The 19,011-nt window shown below is 43.7% G+C and overlaps 1 protein-coding gene across 1 annotated transcript in view; it reads left to right on the top strand.

Annotated features, from left to right (window-relative positions):
* The window catches only part of pcdh19 (protocadherin 19), a 56,169-nt gene that overhangs the window by 20,715 nt on the left and 16,443 nt on the right, over positions 1–19,011 (top strand). The window contains exons 3-4 of the mRNA XM_076103565.1: positions 12,493–12,551; positions 14,355–14,527. Of these exons, the coding sequence (XP_075959680.1) occupies positions 12,493–12,551; positions 14,355–14,527 (232 nt within the window). The remainder of the gene's footprint in view (positions 1–12,492; positions 12,552–14,354; positions 14,528–19,011) is intronic.

The following is a 19,011-nucleotide window of genomic DNA, read 5'->3' as shown; positions in this document are numbered from 1 at the left end:
GATCAATGATAATCACAATTTATGGTTTTTAAACCCCCGCAGTCAGAAAGGCATATGGATCCGCTTCCACCCCAATGATTTTTATCAGTAAGTTGAGTCTAACTGAATGACGCGGCTAAATCAGTCCTGCATGTCCTGCAGCACTTTGTGCTTGTTGCCTCTAATCATTTTCACACGGACATTTATGAACTGTTTGACACAAAATGGCTCCAGCCTTTGTTGCAGAGAAAATATGGATCTGAAACCACATGAATACCATGAATCCCCTGTCAACGATAAACTGATCAAATCTACAATAACAGAAAATTGCAATTTGCCTAATTTTAACGTTTTGTCGATCTATATCAATTTTCACAAATTAAGAATAGTAGACAGCAAATGGACCATCTCAGTTTTTAGTGTCAGTGGTGGTGCTGATAATCACTGAAATAGCATTGCCGTTAAAGCATCATTCTACTGTTTTTGCATGTTTTTTTCCACCAAGGAATAGTTTGACATTTAGTTGTGGTTGCCAGGCACTCAGCTGAGACAAGAATCAACAAGATCAAGAAATACTTCGACACAAAACCCTCAGTAAAACTACAACTTGTACTTCTTAGGTTTTGAGGTTTTAACCAAAGATACAACATGTTATGTCTCATTTCCACTGCATGGCTCGACTTGACTTGACTCGACTGACTAATGATACCATGTCCTTTTCTCAATTTTGTTTTCCATTGCGGATAGTACCCTGTCGGTGTAGGCCGGATTCTCAGCTGATTGTGAGCTGATCGACATAAAAATATGGAGTTTGTGCAGGATGTCCCGTGACGTGCTAGGGACGATTCTCTCTGACCAATCAGTGATCTGAAGTGTTTTAATTCCACCTTCTAGTATCTGCTCGGCTCGCTTGGAAAGAAAGCACCAGGTACTATCCACAATTTAAGTCATAGAAAACCAAGAATCATTGAGTAAATGCTAGCTGTTTCAGGTCTTCATGCAAAGCTAAGCTAACCGTCTCCTGGCTCAGATATGAGTGGTACCAATCTTCTCATCCAAGTCTCTGCAAGAAAGTGAATTATCTTATTTCCCAAAATGTCAAACTGTCTTTTTAATACTGCACTGAAATTAATGCAAACCACGAGCTGCCTAGAGGCCAGGAAAACCCATGCAAACATCAAACAGTAATATTTTGACTGTAATGCAAAGTACTCCATTTGTAATAAATGACCTAAAACATGCAAATCACTGATTTGTTAAGCAGCTGTTGCACGGTTCATGTGATATTGACAAAGACGGGAGCTATGTATATATATAAGGTTTATACTAACAGTTTAAACTATTTGTGTCACTCACTGCGAATGAAGTGTTGTTGGGAATGGGTGAGGTGGGGGGTGGGGGTGTTGCAACAGGGGAATAGAGACCAATCTAGCACACATCGGCATATGTGTTGTTTGAGATGCTATATTTGAGTGTCTGTCTCATTGGGGTGTGGTGGTGGTGAGGTGAGGGAGCGGAGCGGAGTGAATTCCTGGTGGATCCAGGCCGTGAACCCTGAGCTCTCCTCTCGGGAGTTACAGAGAGAGTCGAGCCACATGGGGAGGAGCGCAGAAATAGAAGTACCTTAGTGTTAGTACTTGTTTACGTCAGTGCCACCATTTTTGACTCGGCTCATTAACCTGTGCGCCTGGGTGAAGCAACACATCTCTGTCTCTCTCTCTTTCCCTCAACTAATAACAATAACTGAGGGTAAGCATGAACACATTAAACTCGAGCTAATGAACAGATGCAACAACAGGGTGACGGGGCAGCTCTCACACCTCAAAGGCAGCCAATCGATTTCATCTGATACCAGTTCACAGATACACCCTGTAGCACTCTCCTCAAATCTAATCATGGATCCATTTAAACTACGTTAGCTGGGAGTCTACTTGCCATTAAAATGGGTTTTCAATTCCTATTATTTTGAGAGCATTGGTTAAAAAATGAACCGAGTGCAGAGGTAAAGTCACAACCATACGTCTTCTGTCTCTGAAATATGGAAAAGGATTAGATCATCACATCGCGTTCATCCGAGCTCCCCCCTTCTCTTTTTGCTCCTCCTCTCTTCCTATTACCCATGCAGCCAGCATCCTCTCTAAATTGTTTTGCATGACCTTTGCTACTGTAGCTCTAATTATTACCATCACACTGGCCCTGTAAGGCACACAGCTAATTATATTGGATTTATCTGAGGGGACATTGGTGCTATTCTTATAGGCATGTCTTGGCTACCGTCGGGGCAAGTGATCTAAACCCAGAATAAGGTTAATTTGGGTAATACAGTAATAGTAATTAGAGTCACAATAATTACAAGCATGGTTGTAATAACAATGAAGACGAGGTTATTGGTAATAGGGGTCCAAATTAACTCGCTACACATATGCAATACCTTATGTAATTGAGAAGAACGGCGTTGCCAAAAAAGAGAGAGGTTGAGAAGTGCAGTGCAATATACATAATGACATTATTACTGAGCCAGATTGTTGCTGTTTCCTCTGAATCGATGTTTGACAGTGGTAGTTGAAAGATGTATTTTCAAAGGCATTGTGGGATTACCCGTTAGTGTAGGTACCAGGACCTCTAGTCATTGCATCTCATAAAGAGTTGTTACTAGAGGAAGCGATATTTTTCAAAGCTCCAACATAAATGAAGAGGGGCAGTTGGAGCCGTCTTTTGGCTGGCGGGCAACTCGTGTAATGAGCCTAAGAGGGTTCCAATTATTCCACTTGCGATCAAAAAGGAGAAGGAGATTACTTCTCTTGCTTTTTTTTCTTTGACATTTTACACAGTAACATCTTTTGATAGGGGCTGGGGGAGAGAGAAAAAAAAAAAAAGAGATCGCTAGTGAGCGCCTGATAGTCTTGAACAGGCTCCAGCAGGACAGTCCTTCCTGTCTAGCAGAGACAAAGCTGTGCTTTTGTAGCTCACACATTTTTTTCTTTATTTGTGGGAAGTTTTTGTAATAAAACTACTTTTCCCAGTGCATGGTACATTAGCTTTCTCTCAGACCATGTCACCTGCACAAGACAGAAAGGGAGCTTTCATATGACCGCAGGCTTTGGCTACAGCAGACTTGATGGCTGATCGCTGCCATATTTTTCCACAGAGCTATTGTAAATTGTGAGGAGGCATGTTGGGTACTCACTCACTCACTCACCGCAGTTATTTCCTTCTGCTTAACAGTGTAAGTCATGTTCCACACAATACATTGGGGAGTTAAATTATTCAATTGTGTGCAGATTTTGTCCTCTCCCTTTCATTTATTATATTCCCAGATTACAAGTAAAAGCACATTAGAGGCCTGGCGGTAACTAAAAGGATTTCTCCGCTATAGGATATCAAACTGTATCAGCCTAGGAGAAATAAACAAAAGACAAATAATATTATGTACCACTGCACTGAGACAAAGAGAACTCCAATCTGCATCAGCACAGATAAACATCCACCCCTAAGATATGTTCTTGGTAGATAACAGCTTAGTGTGTGTGTTTGCAACACTCACAAACAAGAGACGCACAAGAGCACAAAGCAGAGCTTTGATGAGCACAAAAATGACTACATGTTGTTTATGGTTGCAGAACAAAAGGATTTAAGGTCTTCAATTTCAAGAAATCAAGCTGTGGAAAGGTGGATGCAGGGTTGAAGATGCATTTCATTTGGATAGATTCGACTTCATAACAACGACATAATTAGGGGGAAACAAGATATGTGCGTGTGTGTGTGTGTGCGTGCCTGTGGTCTGGGAATACAGTGCCTTGCCTTCCCCTGTGAATCCACTGCTGGGGTAGGAGGCAGAGATCCACCGTCTGTTGCTGTTTTCCACGACCCTGTATATCCCCCCGCAGTGAAAAACGATGTTTGCCCCCAAAGACGACCCTAATACAAATTAAATTAAATGAAGTCAGTGCGGCTAATCCCTGTGTGTTTCAGCAGCTGAAACACACCCCCTCTCTCACGAAGTGAGTGGGTCAAGCCCGCTGCATCTGGCCCCCTTTCCACTGGCCCTGCTCTCAAGCTGCTCGGCTCCCGGTCCCTGACGGAGGCGACAGCAGGCTCCGCTCCGACTTTTTGCCCCACTGCCACTGTACCGTGTGTGTGTGTGTGTGTGTGTGTGTGTGTGTGTGTGTGTGTGTGTGTGTGTGTGTGTGTGTGTGTGTGTGTGTGTGTGTGTGTGTGTGTGTGTGTGTGTGTGTGTGTGTGTGTGTGTGTGTGTATGAACATGTGTGTTCCGCGGTAAATCTGTGTTGCGTTATTCCGTTTGTGACAGTGTTTATTCCCTTTTGCTTGTTTTGCCTTTGCGCCTGTGTGCCTGCATGTAAGCATTTCTTCAAGAAAGATTTATTTTTGTTTGTGACTGGCTTACACAGTTCACATACATTTCTCATTTTTAGCTGGGGTTTAGATTTTTTTTTTTTGTTGTGTATTTACTTTTAAATGTAAAATAAAGAGGATTCATCCACATCACTCAGACAAAGTATTAAACAGCAATGTAATGGAAAACAAACAGTGGCGTCGGACCACTTAGTGTTGGATGTTGTTTTGTTCTCCCTGTGCCCTTATGGCAGCCTGTCACAGTCCTGTTAACAAGCCGGATTTAAGTGATGATGTGCAAGCACCTAATACTCTGCTGTCAATCCGGTCGGTGCTGACAGCTGCCTAGAAAGACTATCCCAAATATTAGCACCAGATGTGATGCACATTGAAGCACCAGCAAACAGGATCAAAAAGCTAACTAGGCTTCCATAGCTGGATCACTGATAGGAGTAGCCTTGTGTGACGCAAGCTAAAAGATCTCGTATGCCCATCTGTTCAATAAAAAGCCCCTTTCTGTGATACGTACTTTGGCATCGAGCCCAATCGTCCACCCCTGATTTGTGCACCAGCTCTGATTTGCGAGACAAAGTGCGCCGACTGAGTTTTAGCAGCTGGTGTAAACCGATATTGTGTTTAGGGGGTTGTGGGTTAGGAAGGCGGGTTGCTTTTTGATGAGCTGGAGTACATGTTTATATGTGTGTGTGTGTGTGCGCTGCGGATCTGAGCACCTGCACACATGCCCTTTTGAAAAGCTCCGTCACCCCTCCATCCAGCCAACACGCAGTGTAAACACGGTTTGTTTGAGCGAGTGGCCTGGGGTAGTTGGATTAATGAGCGCTGATGAAGTTCCACTTGTGTCCTGGGTGCTGCCTCCCTATTTGCTGGAGTGGCTGCGATGTGGTAGCGTGTCTGGAGGCGGTGACTCATTCCCTTTACCCAGTGTCAGATTAAGGCATGTCAATAAACAGACCCACTCAATCCATCTCCGAGTGACTGCATCCGCTCACGGAGCCTCCCAGTCTGTAATGAGCTGCTGCAAATCTCCATCCAACTAAAATGTCTGGAAAGATGCCTTGTCACAGTGAGTGAGAGAAAAAGAGAGAGGGAGGGAGACGGAGAGACCACAGCAGCACCGATGTGATGTGACTGGCAGCCACCTTTTAAGCTGCTAAGAGAAAACGCACCAGGCGTCGTGCTCCACCATGTTGTGGAGCTCAAGCTGATCAGCTCTGCCCGCAGATTCCTCTTTTCTGTCGCCCTCATGTGTTTTGAGTTAATCAAAAATGAATTCTAAGTTTACTGATTTCAAAAGTGACTCAAAGTTATGCTGTTTATTCAGTCACTGCTCTCCTGTAAGCATTTAGGGGGGAAATGTGTTGACATAATCTGCAGTGTCTCTCAATGTTTATTTTTAAGGCCCTGCCCAGGGGAGGTGGGAGAAACCTTTGGGGACTCCTTGTGCACTAATTTAGCATGCTCCCCCTCTACACTAGCTAATATAGGGCACAACTGAGAAACAGAAGACGCTATCTAGTCATTTTCTTCTAGAAATTGAATGGCTGTTAAAAACATATGTTTGTAGTGCTTATTCCCAGTGGTTCCTGGAAACAATTAAACTACCTGGATTAGATGTTACACTCAACATTTCCGGAGTCTGTTAAAAAAAAAAAAGGAATCACAACCTACTTCTCTCATGTGGCGCCATACAAACATTAATGGATTTTGGGATGAGAGTGAGTGTGAAAACTTTTCGGTCTGACATCCAAATTAAAGGAAATCCCTCAAGACTTGCCTAAAGGGGAAGTGCCTGCTATTTGAGTTTGATTTGGCTCTACAGGCTTTAAGGAAAGTAAGCCGATTTCTTTAAGGAAACAGCCGAGATAGTCAAGTCTTTTTCCTCCCTCCTCCCTTTTTACTATGCAAAACCGTGAGTCGTAATCTCATAGAGACACTCTGGTTTTCTTTCTGACTTGGAGATAGAATAAGTCTGGAAAAACATGCAGACCTGAACGCTGAACAGGTGTTAGATGAAGCTCCATCCAGCCTTATGTGCCTGGCGAAGCAGTAGACGCCTATTCATTCTAAGTAGACACCATAATTCCCATCTGAAAGGCTTAAAAGCACCACCCTTGTCTCTAAAGACAAAGACAAAACAAAAACACAGACCCCGGAACCCGCACAGCCACCAACAGTTTGAAACATGTTGGTCCTGAGCGGTGATTCTCTGGTAAGACAACAGCTCTGACTTAAGCCTCTTTAGCGTCAGCCGACTCCGCTGGAATGCAGACGTCTGCAAAGAGGGCCTATTATTTAAAATCTTTTCATCATGCTGAAAGGGAGGGAAATAGCTTTGACGTTGAGATGTTCATGAATAATGAATGTTGTTTCTATCAATGTATGTATAATTAATCACATCTCTACTAACTGGACTTCTGTGGAGCCTGTAGGCCTGAGTGACATGGAGACTGGTCTGGACTGTTGTCTCTGTTTCAGAATAAAAGGCAGCCGCATTGTCTTGTGCAGCTTCCTCTGTGGGGGTGATGCACAGGTGGAACAAGCAATAGCTTTAGTACTTTGGCCCTTTTCCTCACTTTATGAGAGCAGGGGGTGATTGTTTTCGTTGGAATGAGCAAATATTTGTTCAATTTCACACGGAAAGGCAAGAGAAATGAGGAGGAAGTGCCAGCAGGAAGTGGTGTTGTGTTTACAAATTTGTTTCATTGTGTTTCAGAGAAGCTGTTATTTAGTTTGCTCAAACAATACTCAACACTTAACACATCTGGTCAAGGACACAATTGACCTCATAATAGCCCTCAATTCACAAGTGCAAGGGAGCTTTTAAAAACCTTTTCACCACAGAATCACTCACTTTCAAAACATGATTGATTCCCAAATGGGCTTCTGGGTTTGGGGTGAATTGATGGGTGATGAAGTGAAATGATGCAGAGAATGTGGTTATTTGTCACACATGTGCCCTTCTGTCACCATTGATTGTGTATAATTTGAGTTTGCAGGGGAGCCAGTTGATATTAAATGGTAACAACTCTCTGTATTCATCACGGCAGGCCCCCTTTTAGCAGGCAGAAATAGAAAATGTAATCTCATCCACAACCATGGCTGTGCCTCAGGCACTCTTTCACCCTTTTTACCGCTGATCCTCCCTTAGGGGCCCTGCCCTCTATAAAGGAAGTGGGAAATCTATAATCTGGCAGATGGCAGAGGATCTATGGGAAATTCTATAATCGGGAAGAAGGTGGTGATGATGGTCTTCGGGGTAGAGGGCAGAGGGGTGGAGGGTTACGGCCAGCTCACAGGCCAAAGAGCGTCTCTTCTGTCTCCCATAAATAAACAAAATATAAACCGAGCAGGTGCCTTGGTGGTCTGTGTCTTCGTCATGGGTGTCACACAGACCGAATTTGAGCTGCTTAGAGGTGCTGCTGGGTGCAGACCCAGAGGCGAGGTGGTTGGGCGCCAGCTCAGCCCTGCGAGTCAGGGATTGTCGGAGCCGTGCTTTTGTAGGGAATCAGAAAGAGAGAGTCTGTGTGTGCAAGAATGTGAATGTGCAAGAGGCTCAAAGTGAAGCATTTCTTTTCATAGTCACAGTGTACAGGATGAGAAAGTCACCCGCAGACACACAAACACACACACACACACACACTCCTCTGCATCCTCACTGCGAAATTACATGAGGTGAATACATGCATCTGTAAACAGGCAGTTTCAGACACTAGCTATCCTTCATCTCGTGGAGTTTTTTTTATTTTTTTATTTTTTAATAATTTCCTCCTTTCTTACTTCTCTTTTACTTTATCACAGCCTAACCTAGGTAATGAAGCCTTTTTATTTTCTAACTGCTGCTGGCCTTTAAAGCCCCTGAATCCCTCCCTCTGCCCATCTCTCCCTTTAGCAATGGGATATCAATAACAAGGCGCATTATGTCTAACGTTTCTTCCGCGACCGAGGGGAGTCTGCGAGCGAGCTGCAGCAACACTAAATGAAGACTGAGGCACAACCTCAAGACTGCTCGAACGCAGAATGAAGCGGCAAAATTCGATCTGACAGTTTTAATTGATTCTATCTCGTCTTGTTCTGTATGTTTAAACTGTGCATTTTAGTGTGGCAGAAAGAGCACTTTGTTTCCGCAACAAACGTGGCTTGATGTTTTTTCGTCAGCTAAATTGGTGACATTAAGGAGTCGCATCCATGACAGACATGAAACGCTCTCTCCCGCAATCAATTTTTCTTCTTTTAGATGCTCGATTATTTTAGACACAGTCTTGTACAACCTGCCCCGCCCTGCTTTAAATACCTTCTGTTTTTAAGCAGTTTAACTCACGTCTGATGCATAAAGTTTATCTCAAATGTTTACTTTGCTTAAAAGATATGACTGTATGCGTCTGTGGTTAAGCAAGGTTTAATCTTGTAATTTAGTAAACGGCAATTATTCCAGACAAAGATACAGCCTGGCAAAGACTGCTTATCTTTTACAAAACAGTATGTTATCGGTGCATGTCGCTGCATCTGTCCATATTTTTCGAGCTTGCTTCCCTGTTTCAATGTTATTCTGTGCTGCATCAGCCTCGGTAATACATACAGTAGGGCAGCTGTGTGACTTCTTTTTTTTTCCCCCTCTCCTATCTGTGTGACATCTGCTGAACTTGTCGGGTGTTTACTGGTGTAACAACTGGTGTCTTCACTCCCCACCCCTCCTCTTCTCTCTGGTGCTCCCCATGCCCCCACGCAATGAATACACTTGCATCCAGACTACAGAACCAATTGTCACGCTGGGAGGAAGGCAAATCAAATCTTACGGCAGCAACTAGGCGAGGAGATTGCTTTTCCTCTCAGTGGCAGAGAGGCGAGCCCATCGTCCCTGTGACTCGGGTTTTACTGGAGAGAAAGGTGCAAAGGGTGAAAAGGGGAAAGCTGCTGGGCTGCAGCAGCCGGACCGCAAGGCTCCCGCAGGTCAAGTCTCACCCATTTCCTCCCCTTCACCTTCTCTCTCGCTCTCTCCACTTCCCTCCCCACTTCCCTCCCCACTCATCCCGACACTACCGATCAGTCACCCAGCGACAGCGGGGACTACAATCCTCCCTCCAGTCCTCCAGATGAAACGGAACAATAATTATGGGGATAGAGTGGCTCTAGCCGCCAAACTGGGGCCGCTCAGATCACAACAACACATTGTCCAACCTGATTAAATAGCCATTTGTGGCGTCCTCGCTGTAGTTAAGCAGTCCTCATCCTCTTGCCTGAAACTTGACCTCCCAGCAAGACGTATTGACATATCCTCCAATTTGAGGTCAGTCAGAAATGTGGGGGAAGACATTACATTTCTTTACAGGAAGCCCGGGCTAATGCATCCGATTCTCCCTCAGAATAGGCACCCGAGTGACTCACCAATGCCCAAGGTTATGCCCTCACATGTTGAGTGTTTGTTTATTTCCCCTGACAATTTGATAAATAGAGGTAATGTGGATACCTCCACCTTTGAGTAACAAGTAGCTGTTGTGTTGAACATGAGAGGAAGAAATAGTGAAGCAAAAGCATTGAATACTATGAGGAGTCTCTTTTGGTTTTACCCACTACACACTTAAGAGCGCTCCATGTAAAAACCCTGAGAGGGAATTGCATTATGGAGAGTACGGTTTCATTTCTGGACTGGAAGAGCTTGAGAGCTGGCCGGGGCATACTGCCTTCCTCTCCAGGCTGTGCTTACACAGAACCTGCCATCCAAACCAATTACAGGCTGCAGCCAGAGTGACATTCACAAGAAATGTTCTATCTTGTCTTTTAAATGACGTTTTCTCTTGTTACTCATGCCTTGCATTTTCATTAGTCTCTCACTGGATGCTCAGTTGTTGGAGAGGAGGTTGTTTTATGTACGTTCACTGGGACCAAAGTGGAGCACAGGAGAACACAAAAGACATGCATGTACAGTATATTTTGTAGTAGATATTAATCAACATCAACACATGATCTATGATAGAAGCGTTGTATATATATATATATAAATCTTTTAAGAGACGGATCTTATTCTTTGATAAAACGTGTGTATGGCATGATTTAACAATTCATGAAGTAGTATGTGTTAATCATTAATTAATAACCAATCTGAGTTGCAGTGTGTTGCCACTGCAGTTACCTTTGATATTTAATGGAGTCAAGCTGAACGGGAACAAAAGGAGTCAGGGGTAATACAAGAGAACAAACACATTGTGCTCCAAATTAAGAGCTAATAATAAAATGTTAATTAAATTCCTTTTTATGAATTATCCTCTCTGTATTAATGAGTTAAAGTTTAATAAGGGGTAAATGGTAAAGGGAGACAGAATGATGCTAACCTTCAGTGCAAACACATTGCATCATAATTTAGCAAGCCCCAATCAGAGGCCTGCCCTTGCATTGTTGCCTATCATTATAAAGATTCCTGCAAAAATAATTAGGAGTAAAGGAGGTGAGAAGGCAAACAGCAGCTTATCTCCTAATGATTGAAGGTAGACCTTATATGCACCTTTGAGGATACTAAAATATAACTACATCTCTGAAATACATACAAGTTCCTTAAAGTTTAGAGCAACTACACAGCATCAGTCAGATAATAATGCCGCACAGCATATATGTTGTCTTTGAAGCCCTGAGTAAATGGCATCAATACCACGAATCTAAACAAACAAGGACATGTATTTGGTTGCAGTAACAAGCTCTTCCATTTTTCATAGACTTCAAACGGGTCATGGGAGCTATTTGCCAGAGGTAAACACTGCACATTGGCTCCTGTGGTTTGCCGGCATCACTTTTATTTATTTATGTACTTTTTTGAAAAGAGATCCAAGAAGACGGGGACTAATGTTTGACATTTCCGCCGCTTCCCTCGTCCTCACTGCTCCGACTCCTCGGCATTGTGGATTCACTTCCACGCTGACGCCGAAAAAGTTCAAAATGTTCAACCCCATTAACATCTAACAAGGAGCGTGCGCGCATATTGAGTTTAAATCCAAATCTGTTTGGTCACCATGTATGACAGCTGTGCCGGGCCGCTGCTACCTTAACAGCAGGCCTGTGTCAAATGTGTAGCTCACTTGATAATCAGCAACTGTGCTCCAGTGCCTGCATTAACCTTCCTTATCATAGGGGTGACTTTTTTTTTTTTTTTCAACAGGGCTTTGATATCGGTTCTGTAGACTTCCCTCGGAAGTCTGCCATTGACTCTCAGCTTTTTATCAGGATACAGTATCTGCGCCGTGGAATTTTAAGTGAAGGCTCTGCTTTCTTTCTGCAGAAAACACCTGCATCTTATCAAAGTTTGTCGAAAGGGTCGTATCCTGGCTTTTCGCAGGACTGGGGAAGTCCTTTGAGAGGCTTTGATACCCTTTGGCCCCCTGACATCTTAACAAGTGTGAGTAAAAGCTTGGCAGACGCAGGAGGGGCTACCTGCTCAGTGTACACTAACTCCTCTGTCCATGTGCTCTTACTCGACATTCTCCTTGCTAAATAAATGTTGGAGAAACAAAAAAAAAATGAATGTGGGGTGCCTTTGAACTGTGTTCTCTAATGTGGGTCAGAGATCTATCGTATGCATATCCGAAAAGCCTTTTCATCTGCAATTGCGGAGTTAAGATTCCCCTGGTACACTCTTAATTTCATCTACTTCTCTTGCAGTTATTTATTTAATATTTCCACATTAATGTCTTCTCAAACATGGTAAAAGTGAAGAGTTCAGAGAAGGAAAAGGAAAGGGAAACTTTTTTTCTCCCTCTGTCTGCATGATCGCCTGTCCGTCCTAATGACTCCATTTTAAAGACGGTGGGCTGACCGGCAGCGGAGGGATGGAGCAAGGGATGGAGAGCGGGGAGGGTGAAGAGGAGACGAGAGGCTGCGCTCGCTGCAGCACTCTCCTCAGCTCTCAACTCGCAGTCAGCCTCTCCGTGTGTGTGTGCTTTGAAAGAGAATAGAACTCAGCCCTTTGAAAGTCGAGGCAGCTCACCGGGGCCTTTGTGGAAAATAACATTTCAACTGAAAGCCAATTACTGCTAACATTATTTTGGTTGCTTCCATTATTAAAAGTACCTCTCTCTGTTGCCCCCCATCATCCCTCAACCACAACCCCCACCCCACCCACTCACTCCCCCCACCCCCTACATCCTTGTGTTGCAGACGGAGAATTATTCCATTGACTCCAGTTACGTGAACAGCAGAGCCCACCTCATTAAAAGGTATGTGTTGATTAGGAATTGTTACCAGCACCTCGTTACCGTCGTTATCTGTAATTGTTTTATCTAATGAGTGCACAGCTACCGTTGCAGCAGTTTGCATGTGCTCCTGTATGTTTTCCCGTTCGGTATAATTGCAGTGAGATGATAAGATTTTGGGATAAATAGCATTACTCCGTAGTGCGTTTAGTAGACATTTGTTGAAACGAGCCACAAACTTATTAGATAACACACAGCAGCAGAATAAGCAAGTAATGATTTTCATATTTACAGATAACCTTATTACTTTCCTGTAATTCGCTTCATTTGCAAAACATCTGGCTTAAACTGCATCAGTTTAAGGCTTTAATCAACCCCTCGATGATTAAATGACATTCACGAGATTTCTCAAGTGCATTTCTTCATCGGCTTTCAAAACATAAATAGGCAATAATGATGCTGTTTTTTTCTTGGGTGAAGAAGTTAAGAATAAATGTTTTCAATGTGCTTTGTATTTCCTTCAACCAGAACCAGGATATTGGATAAGGTTGCAGGAATGCAGGGTTGGAGGTTGGGATGGGGGTCATATAATAATTCCCTCTAGCCAGGGTTTTGTAGCCAGGCTCATTTAGAAAACTACAATTCTTCCTTTCTACCTGCAGCTATGTAACATTCCAGTCTTTCTTTTGTTTAAGGGCCCTCCCGGCCTTTTTAAAAACCTATTATGGCAATTTCCCTCCCCCTCCGGAAAAAATAAATTCCCGGCATAAATGTAAACGAAGAGCATTCAAGTGTGGGCCTCTGCAGCACACTACAAAGAAATCCCTCAGGAGCCAGTGAGCCTATGGTCTGGGACAGGTGCAATTACAGTGATAACATCAGAGAGCAGAGGCATTACCTGCAGTCCTCTCCCCTAGGCTGGAAAATGTGAGGCTTGGGTCCGGGAATGCAGCTACCTTGCACTGTCCTTCACTTCTGCTACCTTTCTTCTTGTTTGCACACATTTCTTTACACTCATTTTCTCCTCCGTCCACTCCTTTCTCTCCTTCCTAACCTCCGTTCTCCCCTCTATATGAACTCATCCATATGTGTTTCCTCTCCTACAAGAACACATGTTCATATATTCACCCCTATTTAGTGTTGTTTGTAAAGCGGAATTTGTTCCAGTGGGATGGAAATCAAATGAAGGGAAATCATGCTGTTACTGTGCAGCTGTTGATTGTGCCCCCCCCCCCCACCCCACCGTCTTTATTGACTGTGAGCCCCAAACAAGACAGATGCTCAGTTTGTATGCTTCCAGCGTTTCCTCCATCCATCTTCCTTCCAGGAATTCCTGATTACTGCGGTATTTGTTTGATTGTAGTGAGCGAGTGCCTCCTGTTTGTTCAATGCTATGTCCTTGAAGTCAGAGCATCCATCCAAAATGTCCTTGTGTGAGACAACCCATAGCTGCCATGCTATCTGTGAAGTTAAAAACAAAAAATGTGCACCTAATCCAAAAAGGCTTTCAACAGATTTAAAACTTCCTTCTTATTTCATGGTCACTGCCAGCGTAGAAGCTGGGGCGAGGCTTTGTTCTTTTTCAAAAGCGTACAATTTAACTAAGACAACAACAACCACAAAATCACTAAAATCGTCTGTTTGGAATTCATGGAAACAGACCACGTAAAAGGGCAAACAGAAAGGACATGAAAAAAGGACAGGGAGAGAAAGACGGACAGCTCGTCACAAACCATCAGAGACACGGGAACCGAGGAGAGCATGTGAAAGAAGGTGATGTGACAGTTAATCAACAAATCCCTCTCCTCCCTTCTGGCCCCCATGTAGCACGTCGACGTTCAAAGACCTGGAGGGGAACAGTCTGAAGGACAGCGGCCACGAGGAGAGCGACCAGACCGACAGTGAACACGACGTCCAGAGAGGACACTATGTTGACACGGCTGTCAATGACGTGCTGAACATGACTGTCCCCCCCAATGTTTGCCAGCTGCCAGACCAAGGTAAGAAAATCTGTTACTTGTACTTGAGTGTGCGCGCGCTGTACGCGAGGAGGATTGCAACATCCTTTGGAGTGTTTTCAGTTTCGAGATAAGACCGCTGTGTATTCGTGCGTGCACCGCAGTGTGTTTTCATGCCACAGGAGCATCTTTTAAGGTGCATTATGCCCACTGCGAGCTTCAGATGTGCAAGTTTGAATAACATCACAGTTTTCTTTTTCGTCTTTGATGTCCTGCTCGAGCAGCTAATGTAAGGGATCTCTGACAGCTAAGGCTACCCTTTGATACAGGCTTAGGCAACATTATTGACTGATAGTAGCCATGTCTGCCAACTTCAGACGCGCTTGAATGGCAGCAATCAGGCTCACAAAGGTAGAAGGTGGAAATCTACATATCTCCATGTGCCCTCATCCATTATTCAGTCGGACCATTTAGCAGAGAATTAATGTTGATGTTTCATTTTTGACTCGCCGTTTAAAAAGACATCCACTTGGTTGGCAGAAGTCAGTGTAAGGGTCATGTTCGTTCTTAACTACTGCCAGTCAGACTGAGGAAGAGAGTGGGTCAGTAAGAGGGAGAGAGAGCGGAGAGAGCTGTCTGGAGCACACCAGGATGTTACTATATGCACCTGAGGGTATTTACCGAGCTCAAAGGTAACACCACATGCACAGGTGTAACAGCTCAGCAGAACGCGAGAGTCGGTCTCTGTGTGTGAAAAATTGCAGACATTTTAGAAAGGCTCACATTAGCAATTTAATTCTGAGTGAGGTGGCAATACCGGACATTATATTTTAAAAGTACACTCTTGAGGACAGCACTCACAGAAATCCCTCGCAGTATCTGAACTGTACATTTGCACTGTGCTACAATTTGGGAACCTGTGCCAAAGTTAGTTTTTCTTCCCTCAGTTAACATCAACTAACACTGCCCCAGTAAGGCTTTCCAGTCTCTCACTATTCCACTCAGCTCCTATAGGGAAGACCTTTAAATGAGTAAGAGATGACGAGAAAGGAATCCTAGTTTGATAAAATGCATAAAGGATTGAAGATTAAGGGATTTGTTTTGTATTTTATTTATCTATTTTTATCGGCGGATTGTGAATTGTGTGGGTGTGGCTGGAGAAGCAAAAAGACTGGAAGGCTCTTCCTTGTCTGGTCCTTGGCACGTTTAACTAACCAGATGCTTCACTTGGAGCAATTTGGCTGTTGTTGCTGTTTGACTGGGGAATAATAAGATTAGGCAACCTACACTTCGCTTCACCTCGAGCACAGTCACACAAATGGACCTGCCTTCGCGGCCCGATATACAGATAGACGGAAGTGTGGCGACCATTAGAATCAACTTGTACCGGGCATTCCCTCGACGGCTTCAGACGGTAATGAGCAATGAAAAGTGAACTTGCTGACTACTTGGTTGCCAGCTGTAATTACTTCACAACACCCCCCAAAAATCCTGTGCCTTAAAAAAAAGTGCATGCTAACAGGTCTTCTAGTGGTGGGATCTCATTATTGGAGACAATTACAAATGATGTACATGAGGAATATTACAAGTGAGGAGAACTCTCTGAGGCAGTTCTTTTTTCATTAACACCACCAATGACTGTATCTGTTTCAGCAAAATGGATGCATGCCTCCTGAATGTATAATGCATTGCCACATTGCTGGTAAACAGAACAAGTGGCTATTTCACAGTGCTGTCCATTCATTTGACCAGGACAAATAGATGATAACAAAGTATCTGTTTGGAATTACAATTAGGTGGGTTATTATTGGCTTTTGTTTCATTTCTTTTTTTATTGCAGTCAGCTAAAGACTCGCTATTTTCCCTCAGTAAGGACTCAACAAAAATGGCTTCACTGGAAGCTTCCCATCCCTTTGTTTAGAACGTCAGTCAGCAGCAGTGGTCACACCAGAGAGTAATGAGCTGCTGTTCATAATTATTAAACGACTTGACCAAAGATCCCTACACGTGCAGAAATGTAATGACGTAGCAAATGAAATCGTCCCTATTACCATCTCAACGGTGCAATTACACAGTTAAAGGGCATGGTGGGCTGACAGAGATGGGCAGATTCAGCATGACGCATAGTTGAATCTGTCTCTGCTGTTGTATGATGATTTTACATCATCAGATTTTTCTTTTTGTGGCGCTCCTCAGGAGAACACTAGCTCTTTTCCCTCCTTCATTTTATTCTGTGCATAGTCACTTGAGGACGAAGGCAGAAATAGAACAGTTGAGGTTTTTATAATACGAGAGCCGCAGTGGTTACAGTCATGTGATGATGTGGTTTCACTCTGAGCTCATCTGTCTTAATTGACAAAAACGGACACTATCTGCTGGTGCTATTGGCTGTATGCAGGGAATTGCCAGAAAACAAATAGGCATGTTCACTAAACACCCCGCTGCTTAGATGTCTTTTGGGACCAACTCTGTTGTGTAGTGCGCCTCTTCTGCCAGCTAAAGCAGAAAACAAGTTGAGAGACTGCAATTGCCAAAGGACAACAACACACACAAGCCGAGGATAGAAGTGCCTTGTGTTTTGTGTGTTTTTATTGTTCTGTTTTCTTGTGTTAAGTGCTGAGAACAAAAGGAAGCTTGAAGAGGGATGGAAGAAGGGTTAAACTCTCGGGCTTTTGCTGTGCAAATGTTTACCATTCCCAGTGCCATGTAAAGGTGTTGTTTGCCCAGGAGACAAGCCGTTACCTTTACACAAAGACCCTGCATCCCCGTCGTGTGCTTTCATGTGGGAATCCAATTGTATGACGAGATTCAGCCGCTAACTCGCCCTGCTCTGAATCACAGTGGGCATTTTTATTTAGCAGTCTGATATTTGGCTTTTGTCCATCAGAGTTATGCTTTTTTTCCCCTTTCACTGATGATGTTTCAACAACAGCTATTCATTATTCCTGCGCCAGCCACCACCAAGGTAACTTTCAACGAAGTGCCTGTGAAGAAATTTTTGACTTAAATCTGAGCGAATGCCTCTTTGTTGAATCCCTGCCAAGAGTCTAAAGAGGCGTGTGTGCTCTTTTCGCAAACCTGACCTGAAATATCCTCACCCAGTGGATTAGATTAGGAAGTATCTGAAAAACAAATTACATTAAATCTCTTTGAATCTATAAAGGAGGGGCTATCTTTAACATGTAATGGCTCCATCATATCTGCCAATAGAATAGCGATGGACGATATCGCCGTAGCAAGAAACTGAGGAGAAGAGCTATATAAAATGAATTTGTCTTTATCTTTACAGGCATGTCTGTGAAGTTAGGGGGATTTGGTTGAAATGTGCGACATGCTAGCTTTGGCTCTGTAGAACCATTAGTGTCAAGGGAAAAGCGAGGGAACAGACTCCGAGGGGGCTGGTGACAAAGAGAGCTAAATCTATTTTTTTTTTTTCAACTTCCTTTGATTGTCATAGCTCACACTTTAATTCCTCCCGGATATGGATGAGCCGTGGTTTTTAAGGATTAAGATTCATGTGTTGTTAAATCGCTTGAGTTATCTCCGCGGGACGGAAAGGGAGGGCATGATGTCGCTTCGCACTGTCCGATTTAGCAGTTTAGAGGGTTCTGGTCTTGGTTTTGGAATTATTTCCAGGTCAATGTGTAAATGTTCTTTAAAAAAAAAAAAAAAGACCTTCCTCTTGGCTTACTAGACTCATAATGATCCAAGACTGCTCAATTAGGGAACAGGCCTCTTTTATTTCTGACATATTCCTCAGCCTCCACCTCTGGAGAATATATCTCATCTATCTGTTAGCTCCCTTTGGGTGTGTGCCTGAAGCTGGAGCCCAGGAATGGAAGCCCCCTACGTGGGCCGCAGACTTCTCCATATTCCCTTCTTCCATCAGCAGATCCACAGGGTTTCACTGTTCCTAATTGATTTCAGCCCCTCCCCCCTTTTCTCTCTCCCCATCACCCTCCATATGTCGTTCTGTCTTCCTCGTCTGTTTCCATCTACTGACTGAAAACATCTCCAACCCACATCTCCCAACTTTGTGCCAGTCAGGCAGTTCCCTTCCCCTGTTGAATTAAAGAAAGAGTAAAGGCACGTCACATGTTTCTGCTGAAAACTTGCCCTAAATTCAACACAGGAACATTTCCAGTTTGCAGTTCTCTGATCTACTAACGAAAATGCTGACAGGTGTCAGAATCAGGAAGGCAACAGGAACAGGGCTGTGCTGACAACAGGAGAGGCGGAGAGAGAGTCGGCGTGTGAGGGAGACAGAGATGGAGAGATGAGCTGAGAGTCTAGTAAGCAGTCTTAGCGAGGGAAAATAAAAAGAGGCAAGGAGGAAACAATCTCTCTGACAGGTAGAAGTGATTTTCTTTTTTCGTTCTCTCACTCCAAGATAACTTTGTGACTGTGCCAGAGGACTTGACTGATTCTCAAACAACATTTGATTGAATTAAGCACCAAAAGTCGCCTTGTGATTCGGGCTGACAACAACACGTGTTGCGTTATGATATTTTACGATGAGATTAACA

The sequence above is a fragment of the Anarhichas minor genome, unplaced genomic scaffold (genome assembly GCF_050575085.1).
Source record: "Anarhichas minor isolate MPS153535 unplaced genomic scaffold, ASM5057508v1 ptg000028l, whole genome shotgun sequence".
NCBI lineage: Eukaryota > Metazoa > Chordata > Actinopteri > Perciformes > Anarhichadidae > Anarhichas > Anarhichas minor.
This window is presented reverse-complemented; position numbering and strand designations above follow the sequence as displayed.